Consider the following 23580-nt stretch of genomic DNA (forward strand, 5'->3'; position numbering starts at 1 on the left):
CAGCCCACGTGGGCACTCAATAGGTCACGTGAGTGCTGCATCACCCCAGCTCTCCCCCCACAACCCCCGCTGCAGATCCCGAGGGACCTGGCAGCTGCTGACGAGGGGGTGGGGTGGGGAACGGTGATGGCAATGGGTGAGTCACCGAAACAGGAAGAGGCTGCTTTCTGACCACAAGCGCAGTATTTACCTTGCACATCTCAGGTTCTCACCCAGCATCACTGTGAGATGCCTATTAGAGCCAGTTCTGACAGCTGATCACAAGGAAGGTACCTGACTCCCCTAAGAGCCCTCAGGTACTGAGCCCTATAGCCCACTTTCCTGATTCGAGCCCCTGCCCTGCCCCCCCCTCCCCGTGGTGGTGCCTGCCAGGAAGCTGCCCTGCCACTTCTTTGAGCAGGGAATTCCTGGGCCTCCCCTCTTTTCAGTCCACATATTCTCGCTCCCCAAGTGATCTCTTGTTCATTTCCCTCTAAGCACAGGTGACTTCCAAATTACATCTCCAGGCCATTCCCTCCCCTGAGGTTAGACCCGTTTTTTTTTTTTTTGTTTGTTTGTTTGTTTTGTTTTGTTTTTTTGCCTTCCCACCAGCAATATAGCTGTGCGTGTTTCCCAGAACCCTTTCTAACACAAAGTGTGACATACTTTTCAATTTCCATTAATATGACAGAATTCTCTCAATAACATTTATTTTGCATTTCTGTTTATTGACAATTTTAACATCATTGTAAACTGTATGTTCATGTCTTTCCACATTTTTCTATTGGGTTGTTGGTCTTTCTCCCCTCATTTCTAAAGTCTTCTTTATACATTAACTGTAATTAGGCCTTCATCAATTATATGTGCTGCAAATATCTACTTCCAGTTTGTTAGTTGCTTTTAGACATTATGGTGTATTTTTGTCATACTTTTAAAAAAGCAGTCAAATTTATCATACTTTTATTTTATTGCATCTAAATTTTGATTCATAGTTAAGAACTCTTTCTTTCTACATGAGGTCAAAGAGGAATTTACCCATGTTTTCTTTCAATACTCATATGGTTACCTTTATTTGTCTTGAGGGCATCTGTTAAGTAATAAAGATTAAGAAAAATAACCATTGCCAAACTTAGTTGAATCTAAAACTGACTCAAGGCACTAGTGTAACAAAAATCAACACTCAAGGCTCATTGAAAGGAGAGGGGTTTCCTAACAAACCATCAACCATATTATGCTACAAATCTCAAATGTTTCGCTTTAAGAGTAATTATAAACTGGAAATAAACTAGCCCTACAAAGTCTTTGAGCTTACTTTTGCAACATCTAAGTGGGTTTTGAGCATAGGTTATGGTAATTACAGACAGGAAGCACCCTTACAGACCTGGAAAACAAAATCTTCTCTGGAGTAAAATTTCATTATCATAGTCCTCAATTATTTCAATAAACAATTGTTTGTGTACAATGTCAATACACAAAAATAACCCAAAACAGCCTTGATGGGTGTGCCACTGCTGGTGGACATTGTCCTACAAGGTGAAAGGTTGCTAGTTTGACTCCCAGTCAGGGCACATGTCTAGGTTGCAGGTTCACTCTCAGGTCATGGCACCCACTAATAGGCAACAGATTGATGTTTCTCTCTCACATTGCTATTTCTCTCTTTCTCTCATCACATGTTCCCTTTCTCTAAAAATGAACAAATAAAATCTTTTTTAAAAAGTAAATAACCAGGACTTCTCGTAAAGATGGAGGTGTAGGTAGACATGCTTCACCTCCTAGCACAACCACAAAACAAATTACAAGTAAATCTCAAAAACAAATAACACCCAGAACTGTCTGAAAATCAAACTGTATGGAAGTCCAAAAGCCAAGGATTTAAACAATCCTCAATCACCCCTGGCTGGTGTGGCTCAGTGGATTGAGTGCTGGCCTGCAAACCAAAGGGTCGCTGGTTCAATTACAAGTCAGGGCATAAGCCTGGGTTGCAGGCCAGGTCCCTGGTTGGGGGCATGCAAGAAGCAACCACAAACTGATGTTTCTTGTCCTTTCTCCTTCCCTACCCCTCTCTTTAAAAATTAAAAAAAAAAAATTTTAACGGAAGGAGCCTCAATTATCCAGACACATAAAAGGGGCAGATATGTGGAGATGGGGTGGAGACAAGATGAGTGTGGCATGGAAAGGTGGCAGTGGAATGGACATGGGTGGTCCCACATTCACATGTGGTAGATAAAAATCAAGAGGGATACCTTGGGAGCCAGTGATCACAGCCCTAAGCCAGACCATACAGCCCAGGGTGCCAGCAACTGGAATATAGATCCCCATAACTTCTAGCTGTAAAAACCATTGGGGAGGGTGTCAGAAGAAACTGCTGGATTTTCAGGAAGCTTCACTTAAAAGGGCTCACATGGTCTTAAAATATATGCAAACCCACCCACTCTGGGATTCAACACCAGGGCAAGAGCTAGAAGGGCTCCAGTCGCATATGGGGAGTGGGTGAAGTGACTGAAAATGGGGTGCCAGGCAAACCCCAAGAAGTCAGGCAGTGGCACAGTCTCCTCTCTGTGCTCTCCCCTTACACAGAGCCACAAAGCAGTGAAGTGGGTGGCTCCACCCTCACAATTACCTAAGGCTCTGCCCCATACAATTTATAGGTGCCTTTTATAGGCAGTCAAAGCACCTCTACCAAATACACAGAAAAAAAAAAAAAAAAAAAAAACACAGGGAAGCTGACAAATTGAAAAGACAAAGAAGTATGGCCCAAATGAAAGAATGGAACAAAATCTCAGAAAAAGAACTAAACAAAATGGAGATAGCCAACCTATCAGATGCAGAGTTTAAAATGCTGGTGATCAAGATGCTCAAAGAACTCATCAAGTATAACAACAGCATAAAGGGAGAAATGAAGGTTACACTAAGTGAAAGAAAGAAAAATCAACAAGGAACCAACAGTGAAAGGAAGCAAGCTGGACTCAAATAAAAGATTTCGAACATAAGGAAGAAATAAACATTCAAGCAGAACAGAAAGAAGAAACAAGAATTCAAAAAAATGAGCATAGTAATAAGAAGACTCTGGGACATCTCCAAACATGCCAACATCCAAATCATAGGGATGGCAGAAGGAGAAGAAGAGCAAGAAATTGAGCACTTATTTGGTGAAGGAAATAGACATATAAGTCCAAGAAGCACAGAGAGTCCCAAACAAGTTAGACCCAAAGAGGACCACACCAAGACACATCATAACTGAAATGCTAAAGCTTAAAGATAAGCAGAATCTTAAAAGCAGCAAGAGAAAAGAAGGGAGTACCTACAAAGGAGTTCTCATAAGACTATCAGCTGATTCCTCAAAATAAACTTTGCAGGCAAAAAGGGACTGTCAAGAAGTATTCAAAGTGATGAAAAGCAAGGATCTACAACCTAGATTACTGTATCCAGCAAAGGTATCATTTAAAATGGAAGGACAGATGAAGTGCTTCCCAGACAAGGTACAGATAAAGGAGTTCATCATCACCAAGCTATTATTACATGAAATGGTAAAGGGACTTATTTAAAAAAAAGAAGATCAAAACTATGAACATTAAAAGGGCAACAAATTCACAAGTATCAACAACAAACTAAAAAAAAATAACTAAGCAAATAACAGGAACGGAATCATAGATATGGCAATCATTTGGAGGGTTATTGTCTTGGAGGAGGAATGGGGAGAATGCGGTAAAAGGTGCAGGGATTTAAAAGCATAATTGGTAGGCACAAAATAGACAGGGGGATGTTAAGAGTAGTATAGGAAATGGAAAAGCCAAAGAACTTATATGCACAACCCATGGACATGAACTTAAGCGGGGTGGGGTTGCTGGAGGGAAGGAGGGAACAGGGCAGAGAGGGGCAAAGGGAGAAAGACTGAAACAACTTTAATAACATAATAAAATATACTTTAAAAAGTAGATAACCAGAAACATAAAGAAAAAAGACATCATTAAATAAGAAGCAATAGAAATAACAGGTAACACAAACAGATCCATTAGCTTTGAATTATCAGATACAGACTATTAAACCACAATGCTTGGCATATTCAGAGAAATAAAATCCAATCTTGATAATTCAACAGGGAACTAGGAATGAAAAAAAGTGAAAAAAAAAGAAAGAGGAAATTCTAAAAACGAAAAATAATTTAGCTGAAATTAGAAACTCAATGGATGACTTTAATAGCAGATTAGATATAGCTCAAGAGAGAATTAAAGAACTTGAAATTATGTTTAGAACAAACTACCCATAAGGCTGAAGAGGTGGTCAAAAAGATGGGAAGCAGTGTTGGGAGGGTATAATAAGGCCTAAAATGTTTTGTTTTTTATTGAATTTATTGGGGTGACATTGGTTAATAAAAATTATATAGGTTTAGGTGTATACTTTTATAATACATCATCTGTATATTATATTGTGTGTTCACTACCTAAGGTCTAACATATGTTTAATTAGAATTCTGAAAGGAAAAGAGAAATGGAATTGTTCAGAGGCAATATTTGAAGATATAATGGCTGAAGATTTCTCAGAATTGATAAAAGACATTGATCCGTAGATCCAAGAAGTCCAACATATGCCAAACAGAATAAAAATAAACTTATGCATAGATACATAATAGTGAACTTGCATAGAATTAAAGGCAAAGAGAAAATCATATAGGTAACCAGAAAAAATAGAGTATGCCTTGAAGAGAACAAAAGTTAGGTTGATTTCTAACTTCTCAACAGCAACAATGGAAGCATGAAAATGGTGGAATATCCTTAGTGTCTTCAAAGAAAATAAATGCCAATATTTTAATTGATAACCAACAAAAATACCCTTCAGAAATGAAGGTGAAATTTATATCCAACATTACAATACAATCTTTTCAAGCTCACATAGAACATTCAGCAAAAGAGTCCATATTTTTGGTCATAAAATACACCTTAACAAATTTAAAAGAACAGAAATTGTAAAATTATGCTTTTAATATAATTAAACTAGAAATCAGTAACACAGAGATGGAAAACCCAAATATTTGGAAATTAAGGAGCACACCTATAAATAACATAAGTGAAGGAATAATTCTCAAGAGAAATGTAAAAATATTTTAAACTAAATAAAAAAAAAACATCAAAATATGGGGTATGTAGCAAAAATAGTGAATAAAGGGAAATTTCTAGCTTAAATGAGAAAAGAAGATCTAACATCAATAACATCAGTTTTCCTTTAGGAAACTAAAGAAAGAACAATAATGTAACCTTAGAGAAAGCAGGAGATAAAAATAGAGAGGAAAACAATGAAAGTGAAAAAAAGAAAACAGAAAATTAACAAAACCAAAAACGGGTTCTTTGAAAGATAAATAAAATTTATAAATCTTGCCAGGGTAACAAAAAAAAAAAAAAAAAAAAGAATGACCTAAATTAACAATATCAGAAATGAAAGTGGGGTTATCACTCCCGGTAGTATGGACATTAAGAAGATAATGAATACTATGAATAACTCTATGCCTACATATTTGACAACTTAGATGAAATAAACCAATTCCTTGAAAGATACAAACTGCTAAAACTCACACAGAAAAAAAATAAACTGAACAGCCAGCTCTGTATCTATTAAAGAAAATGAATGAATAACAACCTTCCAATGATACACATCACCAGGACCAAATTCTACCAAACATTTAAAAATCACCACTGAAGCTGTGGCTGGTGTGGTTCAGTGGACTGAGTGCCAGCCTAAGAACCAAAGGGCTGCTGGTTTGATTCCCAGCCAGGGTATATGCCTGGGTTTCAAGCCAGATCCCAGTTGGAAGTGTGCAAGAAGCAACCAATCTACATTTCTCTTGCACATCAATGTTTCTCGCCCTCTCTTTCTCCCTTCCTTTCCTTCTCTCTAAAAATAAATACATTTAATTTAATTTAACTTAATTTAAAAAAGAATCACCAGTGAATTCTACCAAACATTTAAGGAAGAAATAATACCAATTGCCCACCATCTCTTCCATAAAACAGAAGTAGAGAGAACTATTGACTTATTCTGTGAGGCCAGTATCACTCTAATTCCAAAACCAGGTAAGAGACATCACAAGAAAGCCCTGGCAGAGCAGCTCAGTTGGTTAGAGCATCATCATACATGCCAAGGCTGTGGGCCCTTAAGGGACAACCAATGAGTGCACAAATAAGTGGAACAACAAATCAATGTTTCTCTCCCTTCTCTCTCTCAAGTCAATAAGTTTTTTAAGACATCACAGGAAAAATACTGACCAATCTCATAAACAGACAAAAAATCCTCAACAAAAAGTAGCAAATCAAGTCCAACACAATGCATAAAAAAAAAAAAAATCACACACCTAATAGTGGAACTTATTCTAGGTTTGCAATTCTGATTCAATATCTAAAAATTAATATAATCTGCCATTAACAGACTAAAGAAAAATCATATGATCTTATCACTTGATGTATGAAAAACAATTGACAGAATCCAACACCCATACAAAATAAAAACTCTCAAACTAGAATTAGAGGGGAACTTCCTCAATTTGATTTTTCAAAAATCTACAAGAATCATACAACCAGTATCATACTTAATAATGAGAAAGAGGACACTTCACTCTAAGAGCAAGAACAAGGCAAGGATGTCCTTTCTCATTGCTCCTATTGAACACCATACTGGAAGTCCTAGCTGGTGCAATAAGACCAAAGAGGAAATAAAACATATACAGATTAGAATGGAGGGAATAAAACTGTCTCTATTTGCAAATAACATGATTGTCTATGTAGAAAATGCCTAAGCATTGACAAACTCCAGGCCACAAGGTCTCAGGACGTAAGGTTCATATACAAAAGTCAACTACTTCCTATGTACCAGCAGTGTACAACTGAAATGTGAACTTTAAAAATACAGTTTGTAACAGCACTCCTAAAATGCAGAATGTAACAAAAGAATGCAAGTGTATTACAAATATGAAACAACCTAACTGAGAGGGATGGGGAGTAAGGTGCGGACATAAGTTTGGAAATTGAGTAAAGACTAAAGGCAAAATTTTCTCTGTATATAAATATAAATACACACACAGATTGTTATATGCCCACATATATCCTTGCTCTGTCAACTCAGAGGGCCTAGAAGCAATGACATCCAAATAGTAATGAGTACCTAGCACCCAGGTCCCAATTTTTAATACCATTCTCCAACCAAAGGTATCATTGGAGAAATGGTTGATTCTAGAACTTGGGCAGGAAATATACAAGACTAGAGCCTCTTATAGTGCCTGCCAGAAAGAAAGTGTGACACACACACACACACACACACAAAATGATGGGGGGGATGTCAAATAGATACAAAAAGCCAACTGAAAGAGCTCCCAATGGCCGAAGTTGGAACAACTGGAGCAATGAAAACATAAAAAAAAAAAGTAGATTATAATCTAAAGTATAAAATAAATGAGTCCATGCTGATATAAATAGAATACATTAATAAAAGGGGCAGAATTCAAATATCCTGTACAGAATTCCAAATAAATTTTGTAGATACTCTACCCTCAAAGAGGAGGTATACTCCACTCCATAAGTGTGGACTGTGCACGGTGATTTTCTTCCAAAGAGTACGGTATGGACAGGGAGACATAAAAGAGTAACTTTACCACAGGGAATCCTGGAAAACACTACCTCAACCAGTTGACCAAAATTAACATCAACAGTGATAATACTCATAGTATGTACCATTTATGTTTATATGATGTAATGAGAATGGTACTTTATCTCTGTGGTCCTCTTCCTAAAAGCATTTAATCCCTGTGTAATCACAAGAAAAAAATCAAGCAAACAAAAAATGTGGGATATTATACCAAATACCTGACCAGTATTTCTCAAGGGTGTCAAGGGCATCAAAAACAAGAAAAGTCTGAGGAACTGTCATAGCCAAGAGGAGCCTAAGGAGACATGATGACTAAATGTAAGGTGGTAACCTGGATGGGATCCTGGAACAGAAAAAGGACATTAGGGAAAAAACTGAGGAAATCTGAATATGTACTTTGAGACCTGGCTCGTGTGGCTCAGTAGACTGAGTGCCAGCCTGTGAACCGAAAGGTCACCACTTTGGTTCCCCATCAGGGCGCATGCCTAGGTTGTGGGTTTGGTCCCCTGATGGGATGTGTGTGAGAAGCAACCGATTGATATTTGCACATCACATTGATGTTGCACATCGATGTTTCTCCCTCTCTTTCTCCCTCCCTTCCCCTCTCTCTGGAAATAAATATGTAAAATCTTTAAAAAATATGTAATAATAATAATGAATTGATAAATAATAATGTATCAGTATTGGTTCACTGTGACAAATGCACCATACCAACTCAAATGTTAACAATAGGGGATACTGAGTATAGGGTACAGAGAACTCTGTACCATCTTCGCAATCATCCTGTAAATCAACAGCTGTTCTAAAATTAAACTTATTTTAAAAAACAATATCAGCCAATAACAGGCTAATGAAGAACAGGGAGAAGGGGTAGAGGTGGGAATCACATGGGCCTGTTGAAATGGTAAGGCAGGGCTTAGCAGAAATTTCCTGAGAGACAACGCCCAAGAGTCAGCAGACAAAAAAATTAACAGGTGAAAATAGCACATGCGGTCACTCAAATTTTTCACCTGGCTCAATGTTCAGTATCCAAATCAAGCGGAGATAGCTGTATGCAAACGCACACATAAACCAACAAAAAACTTGGAAAGGAGTATTTTGTACAACTTTATAAAATGTTAAGGCCCAAGTGACAGTTGGTTACTGTCCACCTGAGTTAGAGTTAGCTTTATTGTAGGCAGAGAATTCTCCACCCTTCTGTTGAGACACTGTTGCTTTAGCCTATTATGGTCTCCAGCCCACCAGCAACAGGGGCCTTAGGAAGGTATAGGGCACATGAGAAGCGGCACAGTGCCCAAGAAATATGGCATTACTCAGGAGTGGCACCCACTTCTCAGCTGTCTAGACTTATTCTTGAACACAAGTGGGACCTCTCTCAGACATCTCCCAAACATCAAAAGCAGGGAAGTCAGGGATTCTGATACTGCTAGTGTAGGGGAGAGGGTAGTAGCCAGCCCAGTACCACTTACACTCAGTATTTCATCTGTCTTATCCACAGTCCCGGAAAGTTAAGTTTTATACACCATTCACAGAGAAGACTACCCCTTGCAACAATGTATCTGTAACTGTCAGGTTGATTCCTCCACAACTTTTGAGTCCCAGAGTAATGTATTACTTATCATTTCACATCCTGACAACAGGAATTTTAAGCATCTCCATGGCCTTCATAAGCTCACTGAATCATTCATTTGACTACTTGGTATTGTTTTCCTATTTTATCTTTCATTATTTTCATGATGAAAGAAATATAAACAAAAATATTACCCATAGATAACTACTGTTAATCTTTTAGTAGACACAGTTTTCAGACTTTTCTTCTGTACATAGATCACTAAATAAATATCTTTGCAGTTTTACAAAAATGGACTGATGCTATATAAATGGTTCTGTAAACTGTTTTCTTTTTAATTTTACAATGCACCATAAACATTATTCCATGCAACTGATGAAAATCTACTGAAACAGAGAGTGCAGCAGTTGGATAATGAGAGTGACAACTAAAGCAAAGTATTTGTATATGGTCAAAGCACTGGGCCTGGCAAATACCTACCATGGGCACTACACAAAAGGAATGTCTTCAAAGCCCCTTTGTGGGGCCCTACAGCCACCCCTGAGTTCCCTTGGGCCCCTCGGGTGGAAGGGGTCCTGTAAACTTTTTTGCATCCACATAAACCCCCCCAATTTCTGTCTGGTTTTCTTCACCTCATCCTCTACTCTAGCCATCTCATCAAATTCCCTTATCATCTCCTCATTGCTCAAATGCATATCATGTATGGCCTCTTTGTATTCCTTGAGGCACTGAGCCAGCCCCTTGTTGGTTTTCCTTTTGGCTTTCCTGGGTACATCATCCCCAGCTGGGCGCTTTCCTGTAGCCCTTGGTTCGATGGCTGGTTTTCCTTCTTCTTTGTGCTTTCCCTCACTCTCTGGTTTTCCTTCTTCTTTTGATTTCCCCTCAATCTCTGGTTCTCCCTGGCTCTCTGACTTTCCCTCTATCACTGGCTTTCCCTCCTTCTCTGGTTTTTCCTTATCCTCTAGTATTTCTTCATCTTCTGTCTTTTCCTTGTTTTCTATCTTCCCCTCATTTCCTAACTTTTCCTTGTCTTCCAGAGTATGAGCTACTTCTGGCTTTCCCGTATTCTGAGGCTGCTCATTTTTCATGTTTCCTTGGTTCTCAGGCATTCCTTCATTTTCACTGTAGAGTTTTTCCATGTTGAGATGTTCCCTCCTTTTCCTGTCCTGAGGGTGGGGTGGGAGGAAGAGGAGACACAGGAGAGAAGGTAGACTGAGGGCCTGGGGGTCCAATGCAGGTCTGGATAGTACTGGCATGTTGCCCCTCATCAGAGTTCTCCTGACCTGGCCCAGCCCTCCTTCTGCCTCCCTTTCCCCACCATTCTTGCCACAAACGTGAGCCAACCATTTCTCTGGCAGGCCCTGCCATTTTCTCTGTTTGCTTGGTGAGACAGAGTGTATATAAATGTGTTGGGAGGTGGGCAGTGGGGCCCCAAATTCTGCCTGGGCCATACCACCCACACTCCCACCCCTTTGGTTCCCTGTCCAGCGACACCCTCCTTCACTGACCTGCGGGAATATTGGACAAGGTTCCTCCTTTTCTAGCCTAGCCGAGTGCTGAGAACAACAGACACGCAGACCTGCAGACAGACAGGAGACAGGAGCTGGGCGTTCGGTGGGTGCAGAGGGACTCCAGTCCCTTTACTGAATCCCAGCCCTACTCACCCAACGTTTTCCTCCCCACCTCCTCCCTCCTCCGCACCCAGACGCCATTTCTTTTCTCGCCTCGGGCGCCAGATCAGGATGTTTTCCACACTAATTTTGGATATCTCTCCGTCCTTCTCCCTCGGATGCCTCTCGCCTTCCCACCCTTGAAGTCAAAGTTTTTCCCTATGCACGGGGAACAAGAAGGGGTTTATCTCCAATGTCTCAGTGCCTAAGTGCTCCCCAGATCACCATCTCTGGCTCCAAAATGGACGGAGGTTAGTAAGGAGGATGTTCAGAGAAAGGGGGCTTGGGTACTTGGGGATGTCCGCCTTCCCCACCCTCCGCCCATCAGCTACTCGCTCCCTCCTAGTCATGTCCCCACAGCCCTCTCTATCTACACTCGGACCAGCTTCCCAAGACCTCGACCCCCAATCCATCCCCAACCTCTTTCATTCCTGTGCGCATTCCTTCTTGCCCATTTCAGTGTTCCGCAGGAAGCGACAAAGGCCCTCGCACTGACCTGAAAGAACCTGGAGCAACAATTACGAGTCCGAAGAGTGCTCAGGGTCCGATCGCAGCTAAGGAAGGCGGGACCCGGACTGGTGCCCACATCTGTGCCCAGGAGGTCACGTGAGCTGCGTCACCGGAGCCCAGCCCAACCGGGCCCCGCCCACTAGCCAGCATCTGCCAGCCACATCGCCTGTCTCCTGCAGGTCCCGTTTTACCTCTAGAGGCTCTTTTGTTTTTTACCTTTTCTTGAGCAGTTTGATCAAAGAAAGAATTTTAATAAAAACCGCCCAGACGTTTTATTCTTCAATACCTTGGGCGGTCCAGGGGAGGAGTCTTGACAATGTTGCTTTTAAATTCCATTGAAAGAATGTAGATCCACCCCATGAAATAGTATTAATGTGAAGTTTAATATTGTATGAAGAGTGTAGAATGTTGAATTTAGAAAAAAAATGGGAAAATATTCCCCTAGAAATGAAATGTTCCTTTTTTGCTGACATGCACAAATATAAATTTTCTAAAGAATTAGTATTTAAATCAAAATAAAATTATATTTTGAGTAGAATAAAATAACGATTGACTGTAACACAGGCAATGACCAGACCATATATGACAACAGAACCGTGATCCACAAGTTCTACAGCAAGCAGCCCAGGAAGCCAAACCAGAGCCTCTGCTTCAAACCAGGATTTGATCAATGACTGCAGCCAAAACAATCCCATAAAATGCCTTGCTTCTTGTTAGTGTCCTTCCAATTTCCCCATGCTAACAACCTCCAATCAGACCTGAAGTTTTCCCTGCTTTCATTTTAAATGCAAGCAGGGGAATAGGAAAGCTTGTGATAGTAGCTGACTCGCCTGTGAACTGAAAGGTCGCCTGTTTGATTCTTGGGACACATATCTTGGTTGCAGGCCAGGTCCCCAGTTGAGGGCATGTAAGAAGAAACGGGTAGATGTATAACATGGATGTTTCTCTCCCTCTTGTTCTCCTTCCCTTCCCCCTCTCTAAAAATAAATAAATAAAATATTTAAAAAAATAAAAATATAATAGCAAAGATATGGAAAATAGTGATAACTTTAATTATATGAGACTGTGGACTAGATTTGTTGAGGGATTGGGGAACATATTTGCTTTTCCCTGCCCTTGTTGAGTGCATTGGTAAAATTGTTCTGAAGGGCAATTTTGTATATTGTTTAAAAATAAAAATATTTGATATTTTGTCTCAGTAATTCCACTTCTAATATTTACCGAGGGAGATATTTAAGAACTTGTTAAAATATAATCTTATGTTATAAAATGTTGTGTTTTAAAATTCTAATAACAACTGTTTATTATACATTTATTCTTCAATAGAGCTAGGGCCATAAGAGTGATCCTGTGGGCTTTGTTTGTAATGGAAAAAAATGGAACATAATAATTGTCCATCAGTACAGATATAGTTACATAATTTTCTTAGTACATTTGTTCATCCTGGTTATTTTTAGATGTTTGGTTTAGAAAAATAGTGAATCCTTTTTTATATTGGGTGCTCAATACACAATAAATATAATTATTAACTACTCATAATCCCAAATTACTCTGGGTGGTGGAACGCAATATATAATCACAGGATGTGGTATTGCCCTCTAGAGAATGTCACCTATGTGCCTGATACTGTGCTATCTACATGACCTTAGCTGGTACAGATTTCACATTTCAAGGAGGCAGAATGATTTATAAAGCTACAATCTTAACTCAGTTTGGTACTGGAATAAGCATGGTAAGAGAAATAAAACAGAGAGCCGACTAACATCCCCAAGTATAAAAGGGTTTAATGTGTGATAAAGAAGCATTTCTGATCAATCATAAAAAAATAGTTTATTACAGAAACTATATTTTTGTAATTAGTTAAATAGTTAAAGGAAAATAAGCTTATTTTCTTATATACCCTCAAATTATTTTCAGAGTAAACAAGAAAAATGAAATAAAAGGGCATCCATATTGAAAAGAAAGAAGTGAAATTATCTTTATTTGCAGATGACATAGCTTTGTATATAGAAAAATCTCAAGAAATCCACCAAAGAACTATGAGAACTAATGAGTTCAGCAATATAGCAGAAAAGTAGAAAAAATATTGAAAAAATTAAAGAATTATTGAATAAGTTGAAAGACAGCCTATGTTCGTAGATAAAAAGACTTAAGATTGTTCAGATGGGCAGTATTTCCCAAATTGATCTACAGACGCAACACAAGCTCTATGAAAATCCCAGCTGGCTTCTTGCAGAAATTGACGAACTGATCCCAAAATTCATATGGAAAGGCAAGGAACTCAGAATAGATAATCTTGAAAAAGAACAAAGTTAGAGGCCTCACACTTCCAGATTTCCAAAATTATTATAAAGCTAAGGAAATAAGATGGTGCAGTAATGGCATAAGGACATATAGACCAATGGAATAGAATTGAGAATCCAGATAAACTCTTACTTTTATCGTCAATTGATTTTCAACCAGAGTTCCAAGAAAATCCAGTGGTGAAATAATATTTCTTTCACCAAATGACGCTGAGACAACTAGGAATCCACATGCAAAAATATTCATTTGGACTCCTATATCACACAATATACAAAATTTAACTCAAAATAAATCCAAGTCCTAAATGCAAGAGCTAAACCTCTTAAACTCTTAGAAGAAACTGTAGGTGACATTCATGACCTTGGATTAGGCAATGGTTTCTTAGCATGCCAAAAGCTCAAGCAACAAAAGAACTATAGATAAATGGGACTTCATCAAAATGCAAAACTTGTGATTTAAAGAACAACAATAATAAAGTGAAAAGACAACCCTCAGAATAGGAGAAAAATTTAAAAGTAATGTATCTGATAAGGATCTTTTATCTAGAACATATAAAGAATTCTGACAACGTATTTTTTCAGTTTTTAAATTTTATTGTTGTCCAATTACAGTTATCCCAATTTCCCCCCATTGTTCTTCCCTACCACACCTACCCCTCCCTTCTCTGCTCCCACAGTCAATCCCCACACTGTTGTTCATGTCCATGAGTCCTTTATACTTGTTCCTTGATTAGACCCTCCCTCTTCCCCTCTGGTCACTGTCAGTTTGTTCCTTATTTCCATGTCACTGCTTCTACTTTGCTTGTTTGTTTGTTTTGTTCATTAGTTTCCTTTTATATGTGATATCATAGGGTATTTGTCTTTCACTGCCTGGCTTATTTCACTTAGCATAATACACTCCAGTTCCATCCATGCTGTCCTAAAGAGTAGGAATTCCTTCTTTCTTTCTGCTGCATAGTATTCCATTGTGTAAATGTACCAGTTTTTTGATCTGCTCATTTACTGATGGGCACTGGTTGACAACTCCTCCTGGGTTCCAACCTAGTAGCCATTAGTAACTGCCAGCCATGTGAATGAGCCCTCTTGGATGTCCACCACAGTCCAGCTTTCAGATAACTGTGTCCCAGCTGACATGTGACCTCAAAATCACAAGATACCCCAAAAAAGAACTTATCAGCTAAATTCTTCCTGAATATAAATGATTATTTTAAGTCATTAACTTGCGAAGTAATTTGTTACACAGCAATAGTAACCAGAACAACCTGTATGAGAGGTTATGATAATACTAGGAGTAAGAGAAATTGTAAACAGTGCACAAAGCTTAAAATATTTACTATCTGGTCCTTTACAGAAAAATATTGTCAGTACATGTCTTAGACCAAAGGGAACAACTAAATCTCCCCACCACCACAATCATCAGCATTAATATATGATATTGCATGAGGACTAAAACAGCTACATATCAGGGTACAAGTACCATTCTATTCATTGAGGGAGGGGTAACTTTTTATTTAATATGATTTTTTAAGTGCTGGGAACCCATAATGTAAAAGTTTATAGCCTGGTGTAGTGGGAAGAATCTAAGCACTCATATTTTAAAGTATTTAATCTCTTTTAGACCCAGTTAGTTTGCCCATATGTGAAATGGGAGAATGGCTAACAGTCAAAAGACTGACAATATCAAGTGTTATCAAAGATATAGAGTAACTGGAACCCACATATATCCTCTAGGTGGGATTGTAAATTGATACAATCACTTTAGAGAACTGTCACTTTCTACTAAGGCTAAACATTCATGTGTGTTATGACTTAGTAGTTGTACTCCTGGTGTATTTCAACAGAAATGAGTCCTTGCGCCCACTAAAACACATTAACAAGACTGATTATTCAGCTCAAAACTTAAAGCAACACAAATGTTCATCAACGGAAAAAGTGTTATAGTCCTATAATGCATTACAATACAGAATTGAAAGTGAACAAACTACAGCTACGACCAACATAGGATAAATATCACAAATATAACACTGCTACTTCCATTGTAATTCTTCCATCTCCCTCCTGCCTACAAAACCACATACCTTGGATTCACAAATGGGGCAGATTTGAGGCCACAAGAAAGAAGTCAGGGAGTGGGCAAAGCAAAAGCAGCTCCTGGAACTTAACCTGATGTCTGATATCACCAGCTGTTTGAGTTTAAGGGAAAAACATGCTTACAAATTTTAATTTGAATTAATTACCCACATGGAGATTGAGCTGGATCAAGCAAATTAAGACTGAATTAGCTTTTATTTTTAAACATTTCCTGTCAAGCAGTTAATGTGGAGAAGCACAGTTTCTATAAGTCTCTGATAGGTTGAATACCATGTCTGATGAACCATGCATTAGTGTATGATTCAGGAAATCATTTGAATCCTGGTTTCAGTTCCTACCCATCTGCTATGTAACCTTGGGTAATAACCTTCACCTCTCTGAGAAGTTCTCATCTGGGATACAATTCACTATGGCAATCCAACTATTTTAACAAGAACAATAATTATGAACCTACGCTTTTATTAACTCAGATAGCAATATACCTGCTAAAAAAAGACTCCTTTTGGTTTAATTTAGCTCAAATTCATAACCAAAGCCTAGAAGAGGTCTTTCATGCACACTGCATTACAGTGAGAAGCCACAGACTGGACTTCCAAGTCTCCTGCATTGTGCTCCTGACCTCTGAGTTGATCCTTATAAGAACGCTCCTAGGATTGAAATTTGACCAGTGAGACTGAGACTTCCTCATCCAATTGGAGTTGTGGATCTATAGCCTCATTTGAGTCTTTACCAACCTATCAGAGCAGCTTCATTCCGACCAATCAGGACATTGCTTTTTGGACCAATCAAACTGTGAGGACGTGGATTCCCCAATTACATAGAAATGGACCAATTAGAGACCCGTGGTGGGAACTCTCTATATGAGTCAGCATCTCCTCTATCTCAGTGGAGTACACTTTCAGTTTCCATAGAAGACTGTTTTCCTGGCTGGAGCTCTGACACCAGAGCTGAAGCTGCAACACAAGAGTGGAGCTGTCTCAACATATGGGAGTGGAGCTGGAGAGCTGTAACACCTGTGTGGCCTTGCCTGCGGGCCTCATCCAGGCCACCTTGCCCAAGTTGTTACACAGCAATGCTGTATTATAATTGAGCTGTATCACTGTTGAGCTGTTTGCACTAAATAAAGTCTCTCTTCCCTCACCGGACCCAAAATTGTGTATTCCTGTTGGTTTTGAATTGGGAGTGATCACCTTCAGCTGACACTTTATTAAAACAAAATTCCCAATGTTGTGTGACAAAATACCCTGTCAAACATCATGTCCATCCAAAGTCATATGATCTCCACCTAACTTCAACTCCCAAGAGCAGACGTTGTTCACACTCACCTCTGTGTAAGGAGACTTTGAAGGAAGACTTAGGTGCGTTAAGGACAGGTTTCAGGATCTCAGAAGAAGATGCCATGAGGGGCAGGACTGACCTTGCTAAAACTCTCAGATGGACACTAGGCAATAAAGCAAGAACTGGATTGATGACCTGATATAGGGAAGTAAGGTGCTCTCGTGCTCCACTCATATCTGCCAGTAATCTTAGATATTTTTTTAAAGTCCCTAATAATAAGGTAATATAGTAAATGGCCACCTTTTCCAGCTTTCTCCTCCCCAACTCCACACATTGTCTTCTTATCCAGGAATGAAAGACCATGATCACAGAGAAGGAGAGTGATGATGGGTTAGGAATCAGGACCAACTCCATTTTACTGGCCACTGTCCAGGGGTGAGGTTTTCAGCCTGCCAAGTTAATGTGCTGTTTTATTTTCTCAAGTGTATATGCTTGAAGGTGAAAAAATAATAAAAGAACTCAAAATTCAGATAGCTTGAGGAAAAGATGGTGGGAGGAAAGTCATCCTATTTATCTTAATTGATCGCCATGGTTCCCTTACCATGGTGTAAGAGGCACATCTTTTACTGGCCGAGCCGGTGAAGAATAGGGCATAAACTCATCTTCTCATTTGACATTCTCATGATCAAAGTGATGCATGATAGCAGGTTATTAATGTCTGTGTTTTTAAAAATGAAATACTGTAGACTAGAAAAGAGTATAAGCAAATAAATCTGAACGAAATAGAATAGTAATTTCAGAGTCCAGGGAGCTTGATAAAGGTATTGCCTCTTGAAATTTTTGATTTGTCAATTTCTGGGCTTTTTGTTTGTTTATGTTCTATATTAAAATAAATTTTTAAAAGTTTGTGGTATTTTTATTCTATTAACACTGTTTAACCCAAGATTCATGCTTATAATGTTATTTACTATAGGTCAAGTCATTTCCCTTATTTAGATTTTTTTCCATAAAACACAGAATTAGAGCATGATTGCTCATGTAGTTCCTTAATTTCTTATTCACCTACCAGGTTAAAAATCAGATGTACAGTCAAATCTTGGTTCTTGAACGTTTTGGTTCTCAAACAATTAATTTGGTTCTCAACCAAGTTGTTCACAGAAAAAATGTCTCGGTTGTCTGACAAAACTTCAGGTCTCAATTCTTGACCTGACAGCCCTTTCATGCTGATATTTGTACGATCAGTAACAAGTCTCTCAGGCAACAAAGGAGATTTGTTTCTTGAATAAATTGTTTCTCAAAAACTTTTCTGGAATGAATTAAGTTCAAGAACTGAGGTTCTACTGTGCTCATTTCCCTTCTGGTCTTCAACATCAAGTCCAGTTTTCCTCTCTACTTGAGTTTCATCCATCTCAGTCACTACTGCACTCTCAGCCAAATTACAGTGCATTTTAAATATCCTTTTATTAATGCTTGTGTTTACATTCTGAATTTACAAATGTAAGACATCCAAAACACACCTCTGTCCTAATGGATTTAATATATTAAACTGTCTTCTAATACAGCGTAGAGGAGAACACTGTACTAGCATAACTTTGGTGAAATGTTTGTATGTCATAATGACAAACACTGGCATTTTGAAACAGCGACAATAAGCATGATATAAATTAAGTGACTTAGTGAAACGATTCTTTTTTTTTTCTTCTGAGTATGTCCAGGGCTCTTTCTCTGAACACACACATCCCAGAAAGAACTTTTGCTTTTCCCAAATTTTATTTTGGATGTGTAAGTCTATCATGTGGTGGTCCCCACCTCCACCCAGTGGTTTTACTTGCAGATGATTTTGTGATAGTTTTTCTAGGTCTTTGCAATAAAATCCTTTTTCAAATCCTCTTAAAAGGTTTTTTTGTTAAATATACCAAATAATGATAAATAATAGAGCTAATGAAATAGCTCAACTTTTGTGAATCCTGTCTCTAATGAAACCATGAAACAAACACCATCATATGAACAAAGAGATTTAAAGCATGTTCTGAGGTTAACTGAAGATTTTTTCCCTTTAATATTATATTTGTATCTCTAAATCATATTTGTATTTTTCAATAGGTGAAACATCTTTGCATTCTTGAATAGATCCTGATTTATCTTTTTTGCTCATCTTTTATCATGATGCCAGGTCTAACTGCTAATAACACTGGGGAAAACAATTTTCGTAGTTAGAGCTGACACTTGTTTTGGCATCTGAATCCAAAAATGACACCACTTTTTTTTCTATCATGTCAACTTTTTAGGGTACAGGATACCATCCCTTTGTCCCCAAAATCATACAAAATGTATGTACAAAGGAAAATAAAGAAAAAAATTATCTGAATATACTGTTTATTTAGAGTTATTTTATTCATATAAATGCTCTATGTTGTTACTGTAAGCCAAATTGTGTACAAGCTGTAAAGTTCTGCTCCCAAACATACATATTAAAGTATTTTATCTTTTCAAAAGAAAGGCTAGGAAATGCCAAAATGAGATACTTGAAACAGTCTCCTTCAGTTGGCAAAGCTTTAACAAATTGCTTCATGAGACCCAGTTTCATGTGCAGTGGTGGGAATATAATGTTCTTTCTGTCAACAAGAGGCTTATGTAGAATGTTTCAATCACCAGGTTTGAGGTCAGATCTTGAAGGCCATTTCGACTCCACCCAATGCTTCTCATGAGCTCTGCTGTCTCGCATACACAGAAAACAGGGATACTTGGTGTATCCACGTTGCTGACCAAGAAGGAAGCAGACCATTTTAAGGTCAACACAGATGACCCAATTGTGCTTGTGATATTGCAACAGATCAATGACTCTCTTTATGTCTTCATATTCTTCACAAAAACAAACTTAATGGCCAATTGGGACTGCACCAAATAAATTGCCATTGTGGAGGAGGACACACTTCAAGCTCCACTTTGAGCTATCAATGAACAGTTGCCATTCAGTTGCATTCTAGATTGGAATTCCCAATCCCTCCATTAACCCATGTACATTATGGCAATACACAAAGCCACCATCACTGTGAAAGTACTGCAGAAATGCACCTTCTCTTGATCGAAAGTAGGATGCCTTTGCTCCTTTTTCAAGCAAGTTTTTCTCATGCAGTCTTGATGCTAGGAGTTCTGAAGCCTTTTTGGATAGTCCCAAATCTCATGCCAAATCATTCAACTCATGCTGATCAAATCCCTTATGAACTGAATCATCTTCAATTTCAAAATCTTTATCGTTGCTGTCACCTAGTTCTTTACCATACTCCTGTTTTTCGAAAGAGAGTAGTTCAATGAAAACTGGCACTGGGATTTCAGCTGAATGAGGCACTGGGCGTACAGCTGATGGTAGACTAGGATACTCTATTTTACATTTATTTTTCTTGTTATATCCTGACGTTTCACTACACAAAAGTAACAGTCACTTGAATGATCTCTGGGCTCTCACCAAACCATAAGTACACCAAATGGCAATTTATCATGTGTTCCCTTTGTCCACATCCATAAACTCTCAACACACTGCTTGCACAGCTTGTGAGGGGCCCAAGACTTATCTTGATCACCAAGTTTTACTTTAAAATATGCAAAATAGGCTTGCCTGACAAATGCGCTGTTTGTCCTTTGATTGGGAATGGTGAAACTGCCACAGATATAACAAAATGAATCAGGGTTGTTTAGGCACTTACGATGAGAAGTAGCAGAGGCAGATGTAATCTGAAGGAAAGGAAATAAGTATGTATGTAAATAAAAAAATTCTGCTAACTTCTTGTATACAGATAAGAACTCAGACTACACTTTGGAGTACGATTCACTATATGGAGCAGCACACAACCTCTCACCACACTGTCTCACGTGTAACTGAATAGCCTAGATGAGTATGAGCCTGTCGCTGGTCTACAAGGTTGTCCCCCACCCCTCCCCACTAGAGGGAGGTTTGCTCTCAGGCAATAGGAGAGCACTAGTGCTTCCCTAAATCCAGGCTCAATCCAGCCTAGAGTGGTCACATTAAGATAAGCTGTATGGAAATAACTTGATGTGACAAAAGAAAACTAACTATAGTTTTGAAATCAGCATGCCTATTTAAGTCTAAAACAGCTGAAAAATCAAACTCAACAGGAAGTATGTTAAAACTTGTTCCTTTGTTTAATTTATGTAGAATTTTTTAAAAATATAGATGTTCACTTTTTTTATATTAGAAAAAAGTACACATCTCCATATCACAAAATTTAACATCTTTCCATGAAACATCACACAATTCTCATCATTGTTATGCTCTACATATACCCCAAATGATGTGGAGTTTCCACTGATATTCAACAACAACAGGGTCCGAAAATTTTAACTAAGGAATAGCTGCAGAACTGCATGTTGGACAGTAATCTGTGTGCCACAGAGCTTGGACTAGCACAGATGACTGGGATTCTGCCTCCATGGTCTGGACTCCTCCCAACACAGTCAGATGGGTCAGGTTCCTGCAGACCTTCAAATCTCCATTTTTCAACCCCTTCAGGAGAGGACTTTCCAAGGGATGAAGGAAGCAGCAGCCACTGAGGATGGAATGCCCCACACCTACTTCAGTATGATATGATAGCTATCATTGGTTTCTGTTTTCATTGTGTCCAGAATAAAACAGGCTTCTTCCTGAAAGTTCTGTATCATCTCTTCACTAATGAGCACATGGATTCCTGTTGGCCCCTGCTTGTAGATCTGGCAGATCTGGCAAGGGGAAATGCTGAAAAGCTGAGCAATTTTTTCTGTCAGTTCAACAGCTGTCAGTTCTTCTAGGTAGATGGCATGGTACACAAAGAAAGTACCATTTGAGTCTCCATCCTCATGTTTCTGCTGCTGTTGCTGTTGCTGCTGCTGCTGCTCCCTCAACTGCAAGGATTCCTGACAAACATAAATGATTAGCCTTGGGCGCACCATCTGGCCTTTTAATGCATTAAAAAGTCTGATTCCATCTGCAGGGCCACATATTTGGATCACATAATCTGTAGTTAGTTTCAATAAATCTGCCCCTGAGAAGTTTGTAAAAAGCCTTGTGAATGTAGAAAACCGGTTTCGATGTAACCACTGCTGAGCTTCCTGAGGTATGGTGGTTGGCAAGAGGTTTCTTCTCAAAGAGAAGAACTGCTATGGGAACTGTTGAAGCCAGGTGACGGGGAATTATTGACATAGGTGATTTCGGGCCACGGAGAACACTCTGTGAGTATAGTTGTCTCATAGGAAGGTTGATATTTCTCCTTTTCATGAGGTGTCCGTTTCTCCATTTTCTCCCTATCTGTTTTTTGCTTTCTGTCTGCACCTTTGGGCTTGAAGACTTTGATCTGGCAGCTGGCCAAGCACAAGTGCTCAGTATATTCACCATTCTCATTCTCCTTGAAGGTATCGATTTGTACTCGGAATGGCACCCCATTTTCTCCACCATGTTTTCTCATGGTGAATTCACTTGAATAAACACAGATGTCCTCTTTGAAGGATCCCACAGGAACTCCACTGTATTTAGTTGGTTTGGATTAGCCCTAGGATCGATTACACCCACAGACATTGGGATATCTATATCAAGAATTCTATCTCCAGGTCGGTTCCACTTCCAGCCCTCCAGCTGCTGGTGTTCAGTGTATTGTAGCCGTCTGTCATGGAACACTACACGGAATATACTCTTCACCAACTTGCCATTAATTTCTAGAAGTTCTCCAAGTTTCCTATTGTCTAACATTCGGATTTCATAAGACTGTCCTTGGTTGAGGTATGTCAGGGTTTCATCATGGAGTTTCACTTCTGGAGAGGTGGCAACACAAAGCACATATTGAAAAGGTAGGATTTTATTCTTATTATCAGGAGACAAACTTGACTCTTCTTGCTTAAAAATGGGCAATGCGAGGACATCACATCTTTCTGAAAAGAAGTCCATGGCTTAGTATTCCCAGTCCCAGTTGAGCATTTCAGGCATCTCCCATTAATCCATGCTTGGTTAGGCAGGTCTCCACAATTCCAGCCTCATCAGCCATGCTGCAGTGTTTTCCAGGCAGGTTTCCCAGTGGTTCTCCTCTTTCTTACTCCAGATCTCATGGCAGACTCTCTCCAAACCACATGGCTTCCCTCTTACAAACCAAAGCTCCTAGCCGACTCCAGTCTACCCACTTTCAGACTGTCTTATGTAGAATTTTTATATCCTCATTTGTAAATGTAACTGCTCACAACTCTTTTTAGCATGTTATTTTGTATCATAGTTTCTTTTAAAATCTAATTTTAATATAATATGACACTATTGCACTAACAGGAAAAAAACCTGTTTTTTAATGGCCTGACATTAAATACTTTCGGATGCATGGCCATTGGTGTAGTAACTCATTGAAGATACCAATTTCTTCTATTTCGTTAGTACTTAGGTTCTTTTTGATGGGTTAATTTCTGTAATTTGTATTTTTTGCAATTCCACACATTTTATCAATATTTTCAATTGCGTTATTATAGATATTTGAGAGAACCTTTACATTGAATATTGTTTATATTATTCTTTTCTTCTCTC

General features: G+C 38.8%; 2 protein-coding genes and 1 pseudogene across 2 annotated transcripts in view; all 3 read right to left on the reverse strand.

Moving 5' to 3' along the window:
• Positions 1-10746, reverse strand: part of TCEAL1 (transcription elongation factor A like 1) — a 57363-nt gene extending 46617 nt beyond the window's left edge. Inside the window, exon 1 of the mRNA XM_090263937.1 lies at positions 10687-10746. The gene's annotated coding sequence lies outside the window, so the exon portion shown is untranslated. The remainder of the gene's footprint in view (positions 1-10686) is intronic.
• On the reverse strand, positions 8703-10745 carry TCEAL4 (transcription elongation factor A like 4). Its single transcript, XM_090263935.1, has 2 exons — positions 10687-10745; positions 8703-10344 (listed from the first exon to the last, which is right to left on the reverse strand). Exon 2 carries the CDS (start codon positions 10315-10317, stop codon positions 9667-9669), a length of 651 nt encoding a protein of 216 aa, XP_090120061.1. The 5' UTR covers positions 10318-10344; positions 10687-10745; the 3' UTR covers positions 8703-9666.
• A 10817-nt stretch (positions 10747-21563) lies between the features above and the next one.
• Positions 21564-22962, reverse strand: LOC149991059 (alpha-globin transcription factor CP2 pseudogene; annotated as a pseudogene).
• Positions 22963-23580: the final 618 nt, after the last annotated feature.

This window comes from Furipterus horrens, unplaced genomic scaffold (genome assembly GCF_987537825.1).
Source record: "Furipterus horrens unplaced genomic scaffold, mFurHor1.1.pri manual_scaffold_17, whole genome shotgun sequence".
In the NCBI taxonomy this organism is placed as follows: domain Eukaryota; kingdom Metazoa; phylum Chordata; class Mammalia; order Chiroptera; family Furipteridae; genus Furipterus; species Furipterus horrens.